The sequence below is a fragment of the Nymphaea colorata genome, chromosome 8 (assembly GCF_008831285.2).
Source record: "Nymphaea colorata isolate Beijing-Zhang1983 chromosome 8, ASM883128v2, whole genome shotgun sequence".
Taxonomy (NCBI): Eukaryota; Viridiplantae; Streptophyta; class Magnoliopsida; order Nymphaeales; family Nymphaeaceae; genus Nymphaea; species Nymphaea colorata.
This window is the reverse complement of record NC_045145.1, coordinates 14,646,800-14,666,097: the sequence shown is the minus strand read 5'-3', so window position 1 is coordinate 14,666,097 and position 19,298 is coordinate 14,646,800. Positions and strand designations below refer to the sequence as shown.

Sequence of the window (19,298 nt, the reverse complement as noted above, 5' to 3'; positions counted from 1 at the left end):
TGCCATAAAGGACATACAGTCGAGCTCGTGAATGTCACATGTTGAAAGTTCTCGGTTCTCTTGGTCCATATGGGATGGAGCGTGGCATTAAGTTACTTTCATGTTGTATTTGCATCATGCATCGATGCAGCTTAATGACAAGATGAAAGGAGGGTTTCGACTGTTATCCGCCGTTTGTCCAAACAGCGAACAAGGTGTTCCGTTGTGCTTGGTATTTGATGATGATAATAATAATAGAACATTGCAAGGAATATCGAGAAACCATTTTGTTCTTTCTCTCCCACTTTTGTGAAAGGTTGCCCATGACAATGTCTTCTTTCCACGCATTTTGTGTCTCTCTCTTGTTCCCCGTCAGACATTTGTATAGGTTGCACCGTCCCAGCGTAACAGAACCGCAGTTCCAGCAAGGGAACAGGACTCAAACGTCCTCTTATTGTTGTCATCCACAATAGCTCCTTCATTAATTTCTTATCTGCGAGTGATCGTTTTCGTGGTCCTTAAATGAGACATTTTAAATTTGTTTCCGTGGGTCGTGATTCTTAAATGAACCATTTGAAATTTGCCAGATTGTTAGATACGCCTGCAATAAAATAGAATTTATTACGATTAATAGTAGACTAGCTCCTCCACTCCTTTGCACCCATCACTCTTTCTCTTTCCCTCACTAAAACTAAACGATGGGTAAGCTTAACCTTAGGTTGCGTTGCGTGCAGTAACTATGTCCTCTGACTTGAAAAATGTTATTTAATTAAACAATGTTGATCTTCGGAGTAAAGGTGTTGTCATAGAAGCGGCGCTTCTCTTCCCATCATGGGTTGCTGTTGTTTACGCTGGTTTTTTTAAATTTCATTATTTTTATATTGACAAATTCAATATTTACTTTTAAGCAAATAATATTGTACGTATAAAAAAATAAGTATTGGAAAAACCCTTGGGAAAGAAAAAGATTGGATTAAAGAGTCTGTCCACAACTCACCGGGCTTCCCACTGCACATGCCTTTCTTCACCTGATCTCTACCAAAAATAATTAAACAAGTGGCCGGAGACATTTTCCTTGTACAAAATAGGCTTGCTTATGTACAGAAGGCTTGCATTTTACAGGGAGAAGGAAAAATGAAATACAAGAACTTCACGCCCACTGTCCATGGCCACAGCCGGTCATCTTGGACCAGATACCTGCTGCGCAGATGCCACGGAAGGCGAAAATGAAGCCGGGAAAGAAGAGCCGGTGCTCCCAAGGCTGAACCCAGCAGCCGGACTGGACCCAGATAACAACGTACTTGGCTCGGAGAATCTCCGACCATAGAATCGCAAGAAGGTCAAGGACTGGACCCTAGGTTCACACAGAGGGAGGACACCATCCAGCATTCCCACGACCGTGCCCATGCTGGGCCTCAACCATGGCTCTTCCTGCACACAGCACAGAGCTACCTTCACCATCCTCTCTACCTCCTCGCTCTTAACCTTGTCAGCCAGCCTCGGATCCACAAGCTCTAAATATCGCCCCTGCTCGTGCATGTCCAAAGCATACATAGGAAAATAGACGTTGGCTTCGCCCTCATCTTCTGCTGCCGAGCAATTCTTCCTCCCTCGAATGATCTCTAACAGAACCATCCCGTAGCTGTAGACGTCCGTCTTCTCGGAGATGGCCGAATTCGTTAACCATTCTGGAGCGAGGTACCCGCGCGTCCCCCTCATTGTCGTGAATAGATTTGATTGCTCTAACGTTAGAAGCTTGGAGAGCCCGAAATCAGAGAGCTTGATCTGTTTGGGATCATTAAGCAAAATGTTTTCAGGCTTTATGTCGCAGTGGATTATCTTCGGTTGGCATGATGAGTGCAGATACGAAAGGCCGCGAGCAGTTCCGATTGCAATCTCTACCCGCTCCGACCATTCCATAACCGTGCTCTGGCTGAAAAGCGAGCGATCCAAGGAACCGAGGTTCATATACTCGTAGACCAGAAGCCTCTGTGCAGCTTCGGCGCAAAACCCGTGTAGGCGCACCAGGTTCACATGGTGAATGCTACCGATGGTGGCGATTTCAGTATAGAACTCTCTCTTCCCCTGGACCCCCACATTGTTGATCTTCTTGACAGCAACCTGAGTCCCGTCCTCAAGAATGCCTTTGTAAACTGCTCCGAAGCCTCCCGAACCAATCTTAACGCTGAAATTATTGGTAGCTGATTCTAGTTGGGACAAAGAAAATTTCTTGGGTAACCCAGGTACAAACTGAAGGTCGATGTCCTCGTCTGATTCGTTTGAATTGGGGTAACTGGTTTTGGATGAAAATTGCTTCCTTGGCATTCTCCTCCAAGAAAGAACAAGGGCGCAAATGGTGGTCAACAGGAGGATTCCAGCTGCAGGTAAAAGAATCAATGCTGCAAGAGGCAGCCTTTTACCGCCCTGAACGCCAAAGTCGTGAGAAATTGTCTTCAGGTAGCCACTCATGGACTTGTCTCCAGTACGTTGCAGAGAACCCACCACCTCTCGAACTAAAAAGCACGAACCAAAGTCACTATTGTAGAAGTATCCGAGACACGAGCAGTTGGCAGAGCAGAGTTTTCGACAATCGGATATATCAGAAGACCCATTCAGAGGATTGACGGCCTGGCTATAAGAATCTTCAAAGTAATCAATGCCAGTACCAAGGGCAAGATAATCGATTGAGGGCGACGATGAGGTGCTCGAACAGAAATCGGTTTGGCCACTGAGAGTGCAACCTTTGGAGAGATCACTCCGGTTTGCAGCCGGGATCTGATCAGGACATGTGCAATAAGAGTTGTTATTTGCCCCACCCGAGTCACTGCAGATGCCGAGACTCCCACACCAAAGGGGCACAGAACAATCACTTGCCGGTGCTAAGAATTCGGTGTTCCAACTGAACCTAGAATAACTCTGCACCCTGAGTTTGCCGGAAGAATCTAAAGTCAATAACCGGAGCTTGGCAGGGCTCAATATAACCCGCCAGACCACTATTAGATTGCCGCCACCAGCAGCAAACAGATATAAGCCAGAGCCATTCACTTGCATATATGTGATATCAGCATTCTGGTCCTTAAAAGCTCTAGGATCCATGGTTATTCTCCAATATGTATGACCCTTCCATTGGAGAAGAGCATCATCTTTTGTCACAGCAAGAGCATAATCGCCAGAAGCAAGATTATTCTTGCTGATGGAACCAATGAGGTTAACACCAAGAGGAAGTTTCTGTCCCATCAAGATGGTATCGGTCGGATGATCAAAGCTTTCCCATATTGATGAATTGGACGAATCCAACAGCTGCAGATTCCCTGTGTCCTGTAAGTGAACCAAAGACACCGCATCGGCTTGTGACCTAAACTTTGTCCACCACACCAAGCTGCCATTGGCGCCGTAAATGAATATCCCAGTCGTTAAGAAGACAATCCGATCAGCGTTCGTCACTGGTGAACCACGATTAGCCGACCAGACAACCTGATTGGATTCAACATGCAGGACGCAGAGGTAGTACTCACCATCACCAGCAGGGTTGCAGATGGAAGCTCGGAAGATGTTAGATTTGGAAGCCAGGAAAACACCATTGTTGTCGACGAATCCAAGGTTGGTCGCAGTGAAATTCGGCCGGATAAATTCTGTGGAAATAGGTCCACCCAAGCAACGCAGAGCAAAGAAAGACAAGAGAAACAAGAACATACAAGGGAAGGACGCTGGTGCCATCATCTCCTTCAGTTCCCCACTCCTTTTCTTTTAACCCTTACCGATCGGGAAGAGAAGCAACAGCAGGGGCAAGAACCGGCGATGAAATTGAAGATCACGGATATTGCTTTTCATGTGGCTTTGACTTCTGCTTTGCACAGACACAACGGTACCCACATCCAGCAGCCTCATTAATACAGTTGACCACGAACCAATGTGAATCGCGAAATTACCCCCGAATTTAAGGCCCAGCGGCCGCTGGGGAGAGGCAGCTCACCAACTTGAAGAACTGAAAGATTCGGCCGGTGTTTCTGAAAGTCAAAGAGCTGGTCGATGTGGACGGAAAGACGAAAAAGCAAAATGCAATTAAAAGCGTGGGCAACCAGCGTACCAGCCAGAACCGTGTGGACGCGTCTCCGTAATCAAGGACAGGCCGCCATGTTCTTTCAGAAACAGCATTTCATCGCGGAGCCAAGGCTGCAGAGTGCCGCTGGTTGGTCTGGAAGGTCGGAAAAGTTGGATCATCAGTTCGATCCTTGTAAGCATCAATCCCTGGACTGCAAATTGGGGAACTCTTCACTCTAATTAAGAAGAAAAGGGAGAAGTCTGGTCACGCGCAATCAATACGGTCACACTCTTCGCCTTCACGTGAACCCCAAGCACCTTTTCAATTTCACTGGTAGCCGCGACGAAACAAAACGATGGCATCTTTTGTCGGCATGTCCTATAGTTCAGAATTGACGGCTCTTCTCAACTTGGCCACTTTCTTGTCGATCCTTCCAGCCACTGATAAATGCATTGCTAATAAGTCTAGTCCACCACTTCATTGGTCCCAACAATTTGTAACTTGGTTTTCAACTGGTATCAAAAACCTTGAAAAAACGATATCTACCGGTACAGGGCGATTTTCTAATTTTTCTATTTAAAATGTCCATCGCTGTTCTAAAATATTTAATAAAATAAAAAGAAATTAGCCACGTATAAGCTGGTTCCCTGTTCTAAAATATTTAATAAAATAAAAAGAAATTGGTTTAATTTCCAATTTCTTGGATGCCAGCCACGTATAGGCTGGAGGCTGACCCTGTTACGTGTACCCATAATGGTCCACGAGTGGTGGCACTTCATCTTTGTTAAATAAAAACGCCAGAGAGCCACTTTTTCAACAAATCGTTGACAATAAGAAAGAACAATAGAATTCCCAGGTTTTCTAAAAAAAAAAAGGCCCCCTTCCCAGGCTTTCTTCCAAATCTTCGGCCACAAAAAAAAAAGGCTCTCTTCTTTGTCGATTTCTTCCTTCTTTATGTCCGTGGGTGCGTGTCTGTGTGAGAGCAGGGGCACTTCAGCAGTTTAGCTAGCGCCGGTGGTACATTCAGCTTCAAACTTGCAGCAAGAGAAATACCTCCTGTTAATACCAGGATAGCCTACCAAATTATCGCAACCCCCAGCGGCAAATTTAGCAAAAACATTTAGAACATAAAAAACTCCATTATGGCAAAAGGCACCCAATAAGATAGAAAATTTGGTCTGGGTAGCGGCAGTATTACTTGAATTAGGAGCACGTATTCCCTAGTGTAGATCATATTCAATGCATGATATAAAATACCAGTCCCTTTTTCTTTATCTTCCTTGTGTCATAAAAATAGAAGCACCCTCATCGTGTTGATTTTCTAATGTCAACCTTTTCGGACCTAGAACCATTCATTAAACTATTTATTTCATTCCATTTTCCCCATTTCCTCTGCAGCAAAATACCAATTGCAGTGGACGCCACATAAGTAGGACCATTAGAATCATGTAGAAAAGACAGCACAGGTTTACGTAACTGCCATCTTGAAGATGGATGGTCTTTGACAGGAGGGCAGTCGTCCGTAGTCGGTGCACCCATAAACAGCAACGCCTCCCAACTGAGCCCCCATTGACTACAGGGATGGGCGAGTATCACATTAATTCAGTACCGCATTTTATCTCTTGGCAGAGTTTGTAAACTGATATAAAATTGCTGACATTCTCGGTATAAAAACATGCCAAAGCAAATTAAAATTGTTGTTGTATGTAAGCCGTCGGATCTCCAAAGAAGTACCAGCGATCGATGAAATCAAACAAGATGTACCCACCTCGATATTTCTGGGCCTGGCGGAATTAGAAGAAATTATATATCTAGGAAGAGAAACCAGCAACAATTAGCGTTTTCCATGCTTAACAATTCATATTAAGTTTCGAATTGAACCCTTCTGTTTTCTTCAACGACAGCAAAGTGAAGAGGCAGAACCAGAGAGCCATCGCTACCTCAACTAACACCATCATCACCACCATCATGCAAGCATCAATAGTCCACAGAGGTCTTGTCCAGGAGCAATGCATACAAAAATGTCATTAAGAATGCCAGAACATGGACCTTAAATTCACTAACCAATAAAGGTTGAAACCAGTCTCCACAATAAAATTCTATTAGTGGTATCATCCACAAAAAAGAAGATACATGGAAACAAGCACCCGAAAAGAACAGAGTCGAGATAACGCAAGGCCCTAAGATTCTGAAGATTCATGGAAAACATATAAGATGCAAAATGAAGGAAATATAGAAAATGATCTTAGATCCATTTAGGCTGAACATAAGATTTTGCATTTTTATAGAACCTCATAAGTGTTTGTCATGAAAGTACCGTTATAAAAGGCATAGCATATCGTGTATCGGTCAGGTAAACCTATACACTGTATCGGTCGGGTAAACCTATACACTGTATCGTAACGTATCTTTAACATAGTGTAATGTGTCCTAAATTAATTTTTTAATTCATAAAAATATTTAAAAATTAGAATAAAATAGAGAAAAAATCGGTAAAATCAGGAAAAGCAAAAAATCAATTAAAAAAGTCATGTTTTATATATATTAAAAAAAACTCATCACATCATTCATAAGCTATAATATATTAACAACACTGAACATTTAGAAATGACAAATAAGAAAAATTCTTAACATTATAATAAACATCCATCAGAAACTTTAAAATTTAAACTTTAAACTGTTTATATTACATTACAAGTTTGCAATGATTATCATCAATCAAGTTCCCATCATCCCCACGGGCCATAGTAACAAGTTCTCTAAATCGACGATTTAAGTGATTTTTGTAGAAAAACTAGTAAAACTTTCCCCTCTGACGACTTTAGATATATTTAGAAAGAGGGAGAAAAAAGTTTTTTTTTGGTAAAAAACCACAAAAAATAATGTTATCCATGTATCGTACGATACAAGGGTGTATCAACATGTATCGTAGGGTGTATCAACATGTATCGTACGATACCACCGATACACCTACAATACACGTATCGTAAGCGTATCATATATGTTTTCCAAACCTATACGATACATATCGCACGATACAAGCCCGTATTGTGTTATACGGATAACACTGCATGAAACATCTACTGCCTCCTTATGCTGCATCAGATATGCCCCTATCAGTTTTATGTCAAGCTAACCCTTACATTTCTCCTCAACCATTCCAGGTAGTTCAAAAAAACTATCCAACAACGATTGTCGCTTAGCTGCCTGTATTTCAATGCAAAGACTACAAAAGAACCGAGCAGGAAGGTAAAATTTGGAAAAAGTCAAGTAAATTTCAAAAATTCTGAGTTCCTCAGTTTAGTAAGAATTTTATAACTTCGGTCCAAAAATTCTGAAATTTTGAGTGTCAAGTTCAATACCCAACTTTGACCCAAAAACCATACAAAAGTCGGTCTCTAACCTCTGCAAAATCACTGGTAGAACTAACAGTTTTGTGCAGTTTGAGGAAAATAAGAGTCCAATAAGTGGGAAGTCCAGATCGAACACAGGGAACAAACGGATATTAAGATAGACAAAAAAATGCACATTTACTACCTCAAATAGAAACAAGTCAAAAGGTTCACGAAATAATATTCAAGAGTGATGCTACTAGTGCTTGAAAGGGCAACCCTGTGTCAATTCAGATCTTTGATTTGTGCTCTAACTCCTCCACTGAATGCATCCGCCCTTACATTTCTCCAAAAGTGTTTGCGGCTGCAATGACCAACTTGGAAAAAAATAAAAACAAAGAAAAACAAGGGCCTAAACCTAGAGCTTAGACCCACTCACGAGCAAGAACTCTAAGCTCAAATAATAAACACTTTAAAAACGATATACATGAAAGAAGAAAACAACCAAAATCCTTACTTGAAATCTATGTTCTCTAAATTAACTAGACCTAAATATAAACAAATTTGAAAGACCCTGAAAGAAGCCTACACGACTCTGACTTAAGCTGTCATATCACACCCAAAATCCTAACTCAATTCAGGTAAAAGATAGACCAATTTAAAACTTGTTTGGTTTCTGCAAGCAATTTAATTTATGCACATATATGTATTATGCACATATATGTAAATTTTTCTAGCAAAAATTCTCTGTTTTCGACATAAACTTTGCAACCACTGGGTCAGATCAGATTTCCTGCAATAAAATAAACTAAACCCAAGGGATAAGTCTTGGGAAGCAAAACAAATCAATCATCAAATGTTAAAATCACCCAACTGCAGCAATCTATGCAATTGCAGGAGATTTCCGGTGTAGAGGGTGTGGTTTTCAAGCTCTCAGCAATGTACATGCATAAGACTTCGCTTCCTACCAATTGTGACAAGCTAATAAACAAAAAACACAAACAAACAATGACAGGATTTAACAATCTTTGTACGAACTTTGGCAGCCAGCATTAGTTTCTGTTTCAGCCAAATTTATGTAAACTCACTCAAATCAAATTGGATGCCACAACTTTGTTAGGAACTCAAATAAAAACTTGATTTTGCAGTACAAGATCAAACTCTCGTGCACGGCTTTTCCAAAACCACTGTACATCTACAAGAACACTGATGAGTTGGGCTTTAAACTTCGACATCAAAAAAGGCTAATGATAAAAAAAAATAAAAGATAACGACTCTTTCAAACCCTTTCCTAAGCAAACCTTAAAAGAGAAATCAACAATACTGCTTAGCGTTCACAAGCAAACAAATTGTGATGGGAACATGGAAAGGGGAAGATGGAAAATTCATTACCCGAGTGGAAGATGTTTGAGGGGTTATCTATTCTATGAACGGACTAGCGGTTTGGTGATAAAAAGGACAACATTTTTAAAAAACAGAGAGGGGCTGGGAGTTCCTCATATGCCCAAGACAGGAAACATTACAAGAGATGTCAAGTGTTTACTTTTAAATAGTTTATAAATCATCAATTTAAATCATAAGCAGAATGTGCTTGTGTTGTGCAAATGATATGTCTTTTATTTACCCTCATTACCGTACAAGCATCGGGATTCATTTCGCATCAATGTTGTTGAATCTCTACAAGGAAAGCCTTTAAATTTCTAAAAAAATGAACATAAAGTAATCATCCTCAACGTCTTAGGAAATAAAAAAGAAGAGCAGACCCAAAAATCGCACATCCACGAAAGATTGTCGCATTTCAATTCTTTCGAGTTCAGCCTTCATGCCATTTATCTCTTGACAGGCACATTTTTTGTTTTTATTGGTTTTGCTTCTTTTTCTTCCTTTTTTTTTTGCATTTGGCTTTTTGCCTTTCCATTTTTTCTTGTTTTTTATTTTCTTTTTCAGGCCGACCTTTACCTTTGAGGGAATACCTCACCACCCCAAAGGCTACTAGGAAGCTCCACTTGCTTTGGTGGTCATGTGTAGTTTTGTCACATATCAACCTGTTTCACCTTGCGGGTTTTCAACATGCCAAAAGTTCATAAGTCATTATCTTCGCGGCATAGACACAAATTGACCCAAAGAAACAACTACACAAGCCTCGAGCTCATTTCTCAACTCTTATTTTGCTACCTGCCAATATTTTATAAGACATTATGGCTTCTCTCTTAGGATATTTTCCTGCTAAACCCTTGCAGACGCTTGATCACCAGAGTCAATAGCATCTCTTAGTTTTGACTTTCTCGGTTTCATAGGATTTTTCCAGATTTCCTCTTGATTGACAACAAAGAAAACTTGAAAGTTTCCTTTTACTTGGGGAGGTAGTTTGAACAAAAGGAAAGCATATCATTGCGTGATAAGACACTTTTAAAAAAATTTCTTTTTCAAAAAAGTACATTCCACCAATGCCCTGTGAGAAATCCAAATACAACCTGTTGCAGCTCATGTTCCTAGAATGCTTTCTAAAGGTGGTATTCACATCTGAGCGTTAGAGTTTTGGCTGCTTGCAGCTTGACACATGTTCATAGGTTTCAGTTTACAAACAAAGAACGTAGTTTACATTCTAGGTGGCATTGTTCACACATCAAAGTTTGTATATGCTTCTTTTCTCCAAAAAGCAGTTCAGGTTTGTATAGTTGATGTATTCGGTGGTAGTATCAAATAAAAATTTTTGTGAATTACATGCACTGGCATCAAGCCTTTTACACCTAACAAGCGGAAGTTTTTTTAAATGAAGGCAGAAAATATGATCACATCTCTCAGTAAGGTGGTTTCAACCCCCCCTAATCTCATTCAATCTAAACAAATTTTGTTATAAGCACCACCACAGGGGGTGAGCAAGTGGTAAGAGGAGAGTGTAAAGGGTGTCAAGTAGAAGATGTCCATTAAGATCTCAACCCTTCTGTTCAGCCCACTTCAACTCAAAAGAGGCATTCCACAACCCAAGTAGAAGGACATGATACATGTATCAATGGAATGAGGAAGAATGACTGTGTGAAAAGGGATTCCACAACCCCTTATTGCAGAAGAGTGGAAGGGTTGTCGACGACAGCCGTTGCCGGAACAAAGCATGAATAGCATATTTACTTACATCCCTATTGCCAAATCATACATTTAAACTAAAAAAAAACAACGATGAAGTTATCATTCTATTCCCACCAAGCAATAAAAGGGAAAATCAAAAGAACACCCAAATCTACCCTACCTGCACAATATAAGCAAAGAGACAAAGGGTAAGGAAATAACTTGTCACCCCTTGTTTAGGAGGTGAGGAGAAAACAGTAACTTTCTAGCCCAATTCCAAATCTATCAGTCACTAGCATAATTTACCCTGAAGGTTACAGGTAAATCTGAAGGCATTTGAAACTTGTATATTTCAAAATCAAGTGGCCAGTGTTGTTTGTGAGTGCACTAGGTAAGGGCTCAATTTTCACTGTTTCTGTTTTTTGCAGTCCTCTAAGATATACAAGCTGGTGATTGAGTCAAATGTTGCAACCTAATTAAGAGGGCTTACAGGACAAATCTTTAGAGTACTCTTTTAACTACAGATTGATGAAAATTTTTGACATACTATAAAAATAACAAGTATCAACCACATACGATTACATAATCATAATTTATGAGAATTAACACAAATTACAATTGTATAACTACAGAAAGCCTGACAGTTTATATGCACAGTTTCTGAATCCATAAATCTGCATTTATAGATAAATGCGTGCATCAAAACCCTCAGCAAGCAAGAAATTTTAATATCTAAGAGCATGAGCAACTCAATAAGTCGTTTTTCCACGTTAAATTTCACAACAAGCTAATCATAAACAAGAGAATGCAAACGAAAATCCAAATAAAAAGAACAATGTATCGTTGAGAATCATCAAACGAGGGAGGCCAGAAATCTATTCTCTGCTAAATTTGCAACAAAAGCGACAAAATAAAAAAGCATACGAGGAGGAAAGAACGACATACCAAATACAATCCAACAAAAAACTGATCAAAAAAATAAAACAACAGGAACCGGCAACTACAGCAGCAAAAGCTTTTGAGCCAATGGACCCTAGCCTCCAGCAGCAATGTCGGGAGGCGAGAGAGAGAGAGAGAGAGAGAGAGAGATATGGAGCCTTTCAGCGACCCCAAAGGTTCTGGTCATTGATGACTCAATGACGCGCACGAGGGAGAGGGGGATTGTGAAAAGACAAAGACATGCACATACAACACACACATACACATCCCCTCTATCAATTTGACATCTATTCCAAAGGCTAGCTCATATATGTAGCCACCATTTACCTAAAGAATGACAAGTAAATCAAGAAACAAGCCTAAACATTTAATTTCGAAAGCATAACTGAACAATTTTTTTGCATTTAGATTCAGATCAGCTAACTACAAAAGAAAACAGACCTGCAACAGCATTAGACAAGGGGGGCAGTTGGTGATTGAACATGTGGATTTAGCGCCCTTTCAGCCATGGGAGGATAGAATCAAGATCATATGTCGCACCGACATCACCTTCCCGACTCTCCCTCTAACCATCTTTTCCTACCGCCTTCCCATCTCTGGATATTTTACCCTATGATGCACTTGTCATACATAAAAGCGCTAAGGAATACGAAGGGACGAAGAATGAAGAAATCAAACTCATCTCAATCCAGCTCTTGAACAAAGAAATGTAACGGGCGGATCACCAGTATAGATTTACAACAATGACAGGAATCACCGCTATAGATTCTGTGGCATATTCATGCCAATGCTGTAGTTCGATCATTGGAGGCAACCTAAATGAACTGCAAAACACAAAAAAAGGACTGTAAATAAAGGAATATTTCCAAAATAATTTCAACTTAATGAAGAAGCGCAGCTAATGAAATATCTCTGTCATGAGTTGGCAAATTCTCCAGTCCCCAGTTCTCTTTTAGTCTTTCAGGTTGTCTCAAAAAATATGGCCTTCAACATTTGGTTCATGCAAATGTCTCGTTGACGCACTCTCTAATAAAGCATGTGTCTGAAACCTAAAACTAATGAAAACAAATATCCAGTACTAACCAGACAGCATGACTTATAACTCACGGTTGACATGCTAACCCCTCAGATGCGATGCTGCTGTCACAGATATTCAGCCAATAAACCTACAAACTTAAGCAACATATGATAAGCAATTCAAAGACAACATCAGAAAACAATAAAGGATGAGGGACATACCAAAATTTTCAAGCATGCTAGAAGATGTTATATCTTCAAAATTTCAAGCTTCAAGAAAAAGATTGATCAGATAGTTCCCAAATTCAGAAGATGCGAGGCCAGAGTCTATTGTTAACTCAAACTTAACTTGAACATTTAGCAAAAAATGAATATTGATTATTTAGCAAGAAGAGAAATAAGTAGGGACTGCACAAATATGAAACACAAACTCAGCTACCTATTTACCAAATCTTGAAATCCAACATGCTCAAGTGCCCCCTTTGCTAATGAAGCATTCTTCCAAACTTAAAGTTCATAAGGCTAATCAAAACTTTCCTAAGATAAAAATGTGAAGGAAAAATATCCCATGATAAAAAACAACATATTTCTTGCTAGGTTAAGCTGACCTGCATGGGAAAATATAACATGGCTCTACAGTTTCCCCACATCCTAAACCCATGAATGTGAGAGAACTGGAGAGACCGAGGGACACTACCTTCAACTCTTAATGTAGAGCACCATCATTAGTTCCAGTTCCTACCTCCAGAAACCTAAAACTAATGAAAATAGATATGCACTATTAAACAAAACAGCATGAACTTAAACTCGCAGTTGACATGCTACGACTTAGATGCGATGATACTGTCATCATAGATATTCAGCCAAGCAACCTACAAACTTAACCAATGTTGCAATGCAATTCAAACCCATGAACTTGATCAGATTTTATTTATCAAAAGAATCAAGTAAATACATTGAAAAATAAAAACCCAACAACTAAGTCAACAAAGCTCTTAAACAAACCCATTTCACAATGAAAGTGAAAAATAAACATGACAAGCACTATGCTAGGAAACCACTAAAGCAGGCAATAAAAGAAAAAATTGAACTACCATAAAATCAAAGCAACAATGGGTCAACTCAACAAAACTAAAATACTCTATCTAAACTAGAATGTGATCCTCCTGAAAACAAATCAGACCAATGACCTTGACCTATGGTGGACATGTACAATGCCTAAATAAAGCATCAATTCGACTAACAAGACACGAAGAAACTGAGTACAAACCTGGTCTAAAACCATGAAGGACCCAGGGCTGCTTCGACGCATGGAACTTTTCAAAAATGTAACAATTCAAAATCGACTAATTCTTTTGTAAAGAGATAAGAGGCCTTCCATGACAGACTCAATCGTAAGTCTGGGTTAACTTGAGACAGAGGAAATGATGGAGAATTCATCACACTCAGCATGAGTGGACTAGGTTTTGAGGAATTTCATCTATTCCATGAGTGGACAAGCGGTTTGGTAATGAAATGGCAAACATCTTTCAAGACCAATGGAAATTGGTTAGTTCATCCTACGCCTATGAAACCTACAAATATAACAAGAGATGTCAAGATTTCACTTTAAATAGTTCAAAAACGATCAATTAACTCATAAGCAAGAGTGCTCGTGTTGTGCAAATAATATGGCCTTCATTTACCCATAGTACCGTACAAGCATCAAGATACATTTTGCATCAATGCCGTCAAATCTCTAGAAGGGATGCCTTTAAATTTCCAAAACATGAACATAAAGGAATCATCCTTGGCATCTTAGGTAATCAAAAAGAGAAGCAAATATTGACCCCTGAATCGCACATCTATGAAAGATTGTCACATATAATTCCTGCGAGTTCAACCTTCATGCTTTTCATCTCTTGGCAAGCACATTTGTTTTTCTTTTTTTCATGTTTTTTCTTCTTTTCTTTTTTTCTTTCTTTCTTTCTTTTGCATTTGGCTTTTTGATTTTTTTTCTTGTTTTCTTTTTCAAGGCCGACCTTCACCTTCGAGGGAATGTCTCACCACCTCAAAGGCTACTACGAAGCTCCACCGCTTTGGTGGTGATGTATAGCTTTGTCACATGTCCCACCCGTTTCAGCTTACGGGCTTCGATGAGCCAAAGGTTCATAAGTCGTTATCTTCGCAGGACAGACATAAATCACCTATATGCATACCTGGTACTCTTGATTAACGACTCAGAGGAACGACTACACAAGCCTCGAGCCCATCTCTCAACTCTCATTTTGCTACCTGCCAAGATCTTACGGAGCATTATGGCTTTTCTCTCAAGATATTTAACTGTTGAATCCTTCTAGATGCTTGATCATCAGAGTCAATAGCATTTTCTAGTCTTGATTTTCTCAGCTTCATAAGATTTTTCCTTACTGCTCATATACAGGAATTTTTCAGCTTTCCTCTTCCATTGGCTGACAACAAAAACTTAAAATTTTCTCCTTCTACTCGAGAAGGTACTAAGAATAACCAAAGGCATATATCATTGTGTGAGAAAACAATTTTAAAAATGCTTTTAAGTAAAATTTAAAATTTTCTCTTTTATAAAAATTCATGACATCAAATGGTATATCAAAAGGAGGAAGGAACTACACACCCTAAAGAGAAGGCAAATTGAAAAACAAGATACGTGGGCTGGGTAGAAAAACAAACTTCACCAATACTCCCATAAAAGTAGTGTCTTCTACACAAAAGGTTAGTTTAAGGGCGACAAGTTCCCATAAATGTCGGGTCCTCAACTGATAGCAAGTTTGGCGAATGGTTTGGGTTAAACTCTTGACTTTCCTTAAGGAACAACAAAATAAACCAATCCTACGCCGTGACTTTTCTAAAATCATCAGTTAAACAATAACAACAACTATAGATTTGGACTATCTTAGACTCCGAATGGTATGCCAAACTGCATGTCATGCACCTTACTAGATAGCACAAATAATATTTGCAAAAAAATAACCCTCTAAGCAATAAGACAAAAAAAAAAAGATATGCATAAATCAAAGAAAAATCACCATACAAGTCTGCAGTTCATAATATAATACCTAAGTATTCAGCCTGTGATCAATGTGCAAGAAGGTACAGATACAACACTAGTTATAAACCTTATAAAATCTAAATCCTACCTGTCTTACAAATCAAAAAATAACTTTGAAATAATTGGAAATCAAGCACCAAAAACAAGACCGGCAAATCAATCGACAACCCTAGTATAACCCTTGAAATACAAGTTACCACGATTAGCAGTCAATGTTTACACAAAGCAGTGCCAAAACAATTCAAGTGTCCATTACAAAAGCATAAAAAACCTTTAGTCTACCATTCCCAATAAATCTACCTATTTTTTTTTCTTTTATCTTATAGATGGGAAATCAGATCATATAAGTATGTCCTTTCACTATCAATTTCTGTCATGTTGTACTTTTTGCAATTTTCAGCTGCTTTTCCTGAAAGTTTCAGCATGCATTTCCTGTGATAACCGTAAACATGAAAGGTAGCTACCATGTTGCAACAGTTTCATGCAAGACGTAAAATGATAACAAGTGAACGCCAATCCTTTAGAAACCTATAGCTGATTACTGATACCATCCAAGCAAGGACTACAAGATCACAACTAAGCTGGCAAAGCTAAACAACTTCGACATAACATAGCAATCCTTTTTTTATGTAATCTCAAAACAATTACAAGGCAAACAAATAACAATTAAAAAAACCTAAACCAGGATAGAAAAATAAGAAATAACTGCTATCAATCTCAAGATCAAATCAATGTAATATCCTTTCCCAACATTTCTCAACTTCATTGAACTTCTCCTCATTGCTCATATCGAAGGTCTTTCAAAATTCCTTTCGGTCAACTGATAGTAAGAACTTGAAATTTCTCCCCTTCCTCACAAAAATATCGAAGGTAAATAAAGATATATCTATATGTAGCATGACATGGCACAGTGATGAAGCCAGAGTAGAATTCTTAGAGATTCCTAGCAAAAGAAAAGCTCTCGACCATAGATTGGTAGACTGCTCAATAGATTACCAGCTGCCCGACGAATAGCGCCAGTTCGAGATGTTGTTGAACTGCCTCATGCCGAAGCTGAGCCTCGTGGTGATGGTGCCCATGAAATTGGACCTTCCGCTTGGAGCTCTGGTTCACGGTAAGAAAGGCGAATGTGTACCTATGGAGAAGAGGGGAGCTCGGATGAAACAGGTTGCATTGCAGGAGAAGAAAAGGAAAGGGAGAGACAGTGGCGGTGGGCGAAGGTTTCGTCGAGAGAGAGCTGGAACGAAAAAGTATTTCTCTATAAAGAAGGTTTTTCTGAAACCATCCGCCTCAAGGCGAGCTACCTCGACGCAACTCTCCGCCTCAACGCGGAGGGTTTTCAAAAAAATCCTCCACCTCGAAGAGAAAGTGCCAAAGAAACTTTGAACCTCTCTGCCTCGAGGCAGAGGATTTGCAGAGGAAACCTTTTGCCTCGAGGCAGAGGGTTTTCTCTGAACTCTGAATCCCTCCGCCCCGCTTGAGAGGGTTTCCTCTGGCTTGAGAAACCCTCCCCTCGAAGTAGAGGGTTTGTAGCGTTAAGAAAGAGAAAGAGCCGATAAAATGAGACCCTCCCCTCGAAGCAGAGGGTTTGTAGCGTTAAGAAAGAGAAAGAGCTATATCAAAATTTGGTAGATACAAAAATTGGGGACAAAAAGATTGATGAACATGGATTTTCTTACTCTCCCTTTAAAGATTGATGATCTGAATCTAATGCTCCTTCATCATAGTCAGATCTAGTCCGGATCACCGATTTTGGTAAGAGTCTGAACCGTGTACACAATTACGTTTTATTTATCTTACGGCTACCTTTTTTTTATCTCTTTAAATGATGTTTTGACCAGCTGTGAATGAAAGAACTGGTTTCTCCCCTCTATACGATCTGGTGCGGAGCATCGCGTACCAAGCCTGCGGGTTCGGTCTGGCCCAGGTTGGCTCGACATAGCTGTATTCGGCCCGCTTTGTGTATTATTTTATATTTAAATATATATTTATGTATTATTTTATATTTAAAATGTATATTTTTTTTAACTAAACAAAACCTAAGCTCGGCTTTTGGGTGTCGGGCTGGGCTGGGCCGGACCGATCCCCAGGCCTGTTTCTTCTTTAAAATAATAACTATGATGCTTAAAAATACTAGATATGAGATGAGAGGACTTATTTCAATAGTTTCTCTACATGTTTCTAGTAAAAACTGATTGTATTATATTTAGCATGGCAACTCCTACATTTTCCATTTGAATTACATAGATTTGACGTCGTTTCCATTTTCCCCACTATGACAACTCTTGATTTTGGTACTATGTATCTTTATTAGATCTACCCTTATTGGAATACCGAGTGTCTTTGCCTTCCTGTTTTACTGCCTTTGAAGCACAACCATGAATAGACATGCAATGGAGATTGCGATGATCACAATTCTCCCCAAACTTTTTTCTACCTTGCCCTGCATGATATGAAAGTTTATTATTTTTTTTGCCAAATTTTAAAAACAATGATGGTTGGTTAAACATTAAATTTGAATATAATTAAAAAATATAAATGGGATCTCTATGTTTAGAAATGTGGGCTTGTCTTACCAACATATGTTTTGAATATAATTATTTTGTGAGAAATTTAATTTAAATTTGATTATCCCGTTATATAGTCAAAAGTAAATTATCTTCGCGTCTTTGAAGACGTCACGTGAAGTCCAGTGACACGCCAGGCAGCGTGCAAGAAACGCAGGCCAGCCATGCTCAATTAATTTTCGAAATTATTTACATTTTGGCCCACCTATCTGTCACCTATTCCAGGAAAGTGCTCCAATTCTATCCTTTTAATGACCCTTTTTTTTTTTTTTCCTTCTTCCAGCACATTATATGCCAGGTTCTTGAAGCTTCCTCATGGCCAATACATTGGATATATTAACAGACACAAAATTTATTTGTTAGCATATCATTTATTTTAACTCTGGATTTAGAAAAAAAAAGCTCGATGCTTCTGGTTTTTATAAAATATTAATAAGTGAGACTTTTACAAAAGTTGAAACAAAACGGTGGAATTTCCCCAATGAATCATTATGTGTTGACGGTGGAAGGTTTGTTGCTTTAAGCTTAATGTGAACCGTCCACGTCTCTTCGAGGCGGTCGACTCTTCGGCTGTTTCGGACCCCGTTCGGATCGAAACTTGGGTAATGCAAATCTGGATCCGGAGCTACGTATGGAATTCGCAATATGTGTTCAGGTTTGAGTTGTATTATTCACTTTAACTTAGACTCAACCTTGGTAAGTGAAATTCATATTCAAATAACTTAGCCGCCTTCCTCATTTGTCAGAATTATTTTTTGGCTTCTTCATATTCGCTTGGCTTATTTAATGTCTAAATTAGGAGGCGGGAGGGTGGGGGAGTTTTTTATATGTCATTTATTTGCCTATAAAATAGCAAATGCTCTACCTATAAATTCGCTCAAGAGTTAAGGCTACAGTTTTATCGTTAAATACACTTAAATACGTCCCTTTATTTTTTGTACAGGCGCCTTGGTAGGTCACACTCAATTACATTAATTTGTTTACTTGGGAGGAGTTAAGGCAATAACTACCCACCTCTCTAAATGTATTAATTTGGATAATTGGTGCCAAACGCACAGGTGCTATATCTGATTTGGGTATTTGGATACGACGTGGTAAAAGATGTAAAGTAAAATTTATGGTTCATCAAATTAACGCTCTTTAGTCTCACGTAAATTCCACGATTGGAACCCTTGCTTACTATTTGTGTTGAGAAAACATTATATTTAAAATTAGAGGGGGGAGAGTTGGATTTTAAATAAATAGTTTTCAAATCATGAGAATCATACAATGGGGGCAATCAATCAAAT

General features: G+C 39.2%; 1 protein-coding gene across 9 annotated transcripts; it reads right to left on the bottom strand.

The window, feature by feature from the left end:
• Positions 1-931: 931 nt before the first annotated feature.
• Positions 932-16,992, bottom strand: LOC116258710 (G-type lectin S-receptor-like serine/threonine-protein kinase At5g35370). 9 transcript variants are annotated; one of them, XM_031636037.2, is made up of 5 exons: positions 16,439-16,992; positions 12,442-12,531; positions 11,800-12,182; positions 5,903-6,016; positions 932-5,805 (listed from the first exon to the last, which is right to left on the bottom strand). In XM_031636037.2, the coding sequence occupies exon 5, from the start codon at positions 3,697-3,699 to the stop codon at positions 1,159-1,161; it is 2,541 nt and encodes an 846-aa protein (XP_031491897.1). In that variant the 5' UTR covers positions 3,700-5,805; positions 5,903-6,016; positions 11,800-12,182; positions 12,442-12,531; positions 16,439-16,992; the 3' UTR covers positions 932-1,158. The 9 variants fall into 9 exon arrangements, with proteins under 9 accessions (XP_031491897.1, XP_049935040.1, XP_049935042.1 ...); XM_050079083.1 differs by having other exon boundaries at positions 932-3,986; positions 4,067-12,182; XM_050079085.1 differs by having other exon boundaries at positions 932-3,964; positions 4,067-12,182.
• Between the last annotated feature and the right edge of the window lie 2,306 nt (positions 16,993-19,298).

Excerpts from the sequence above, each read along its gene's own strand:
- LOC116258710 (XM_050079081.1), bottom strand. The coding sequence starts at position 3,699 with ATGATGGCACCAGCGTCCTTCCCTTGTATGTTCTTGTTTCTCTTGTCT.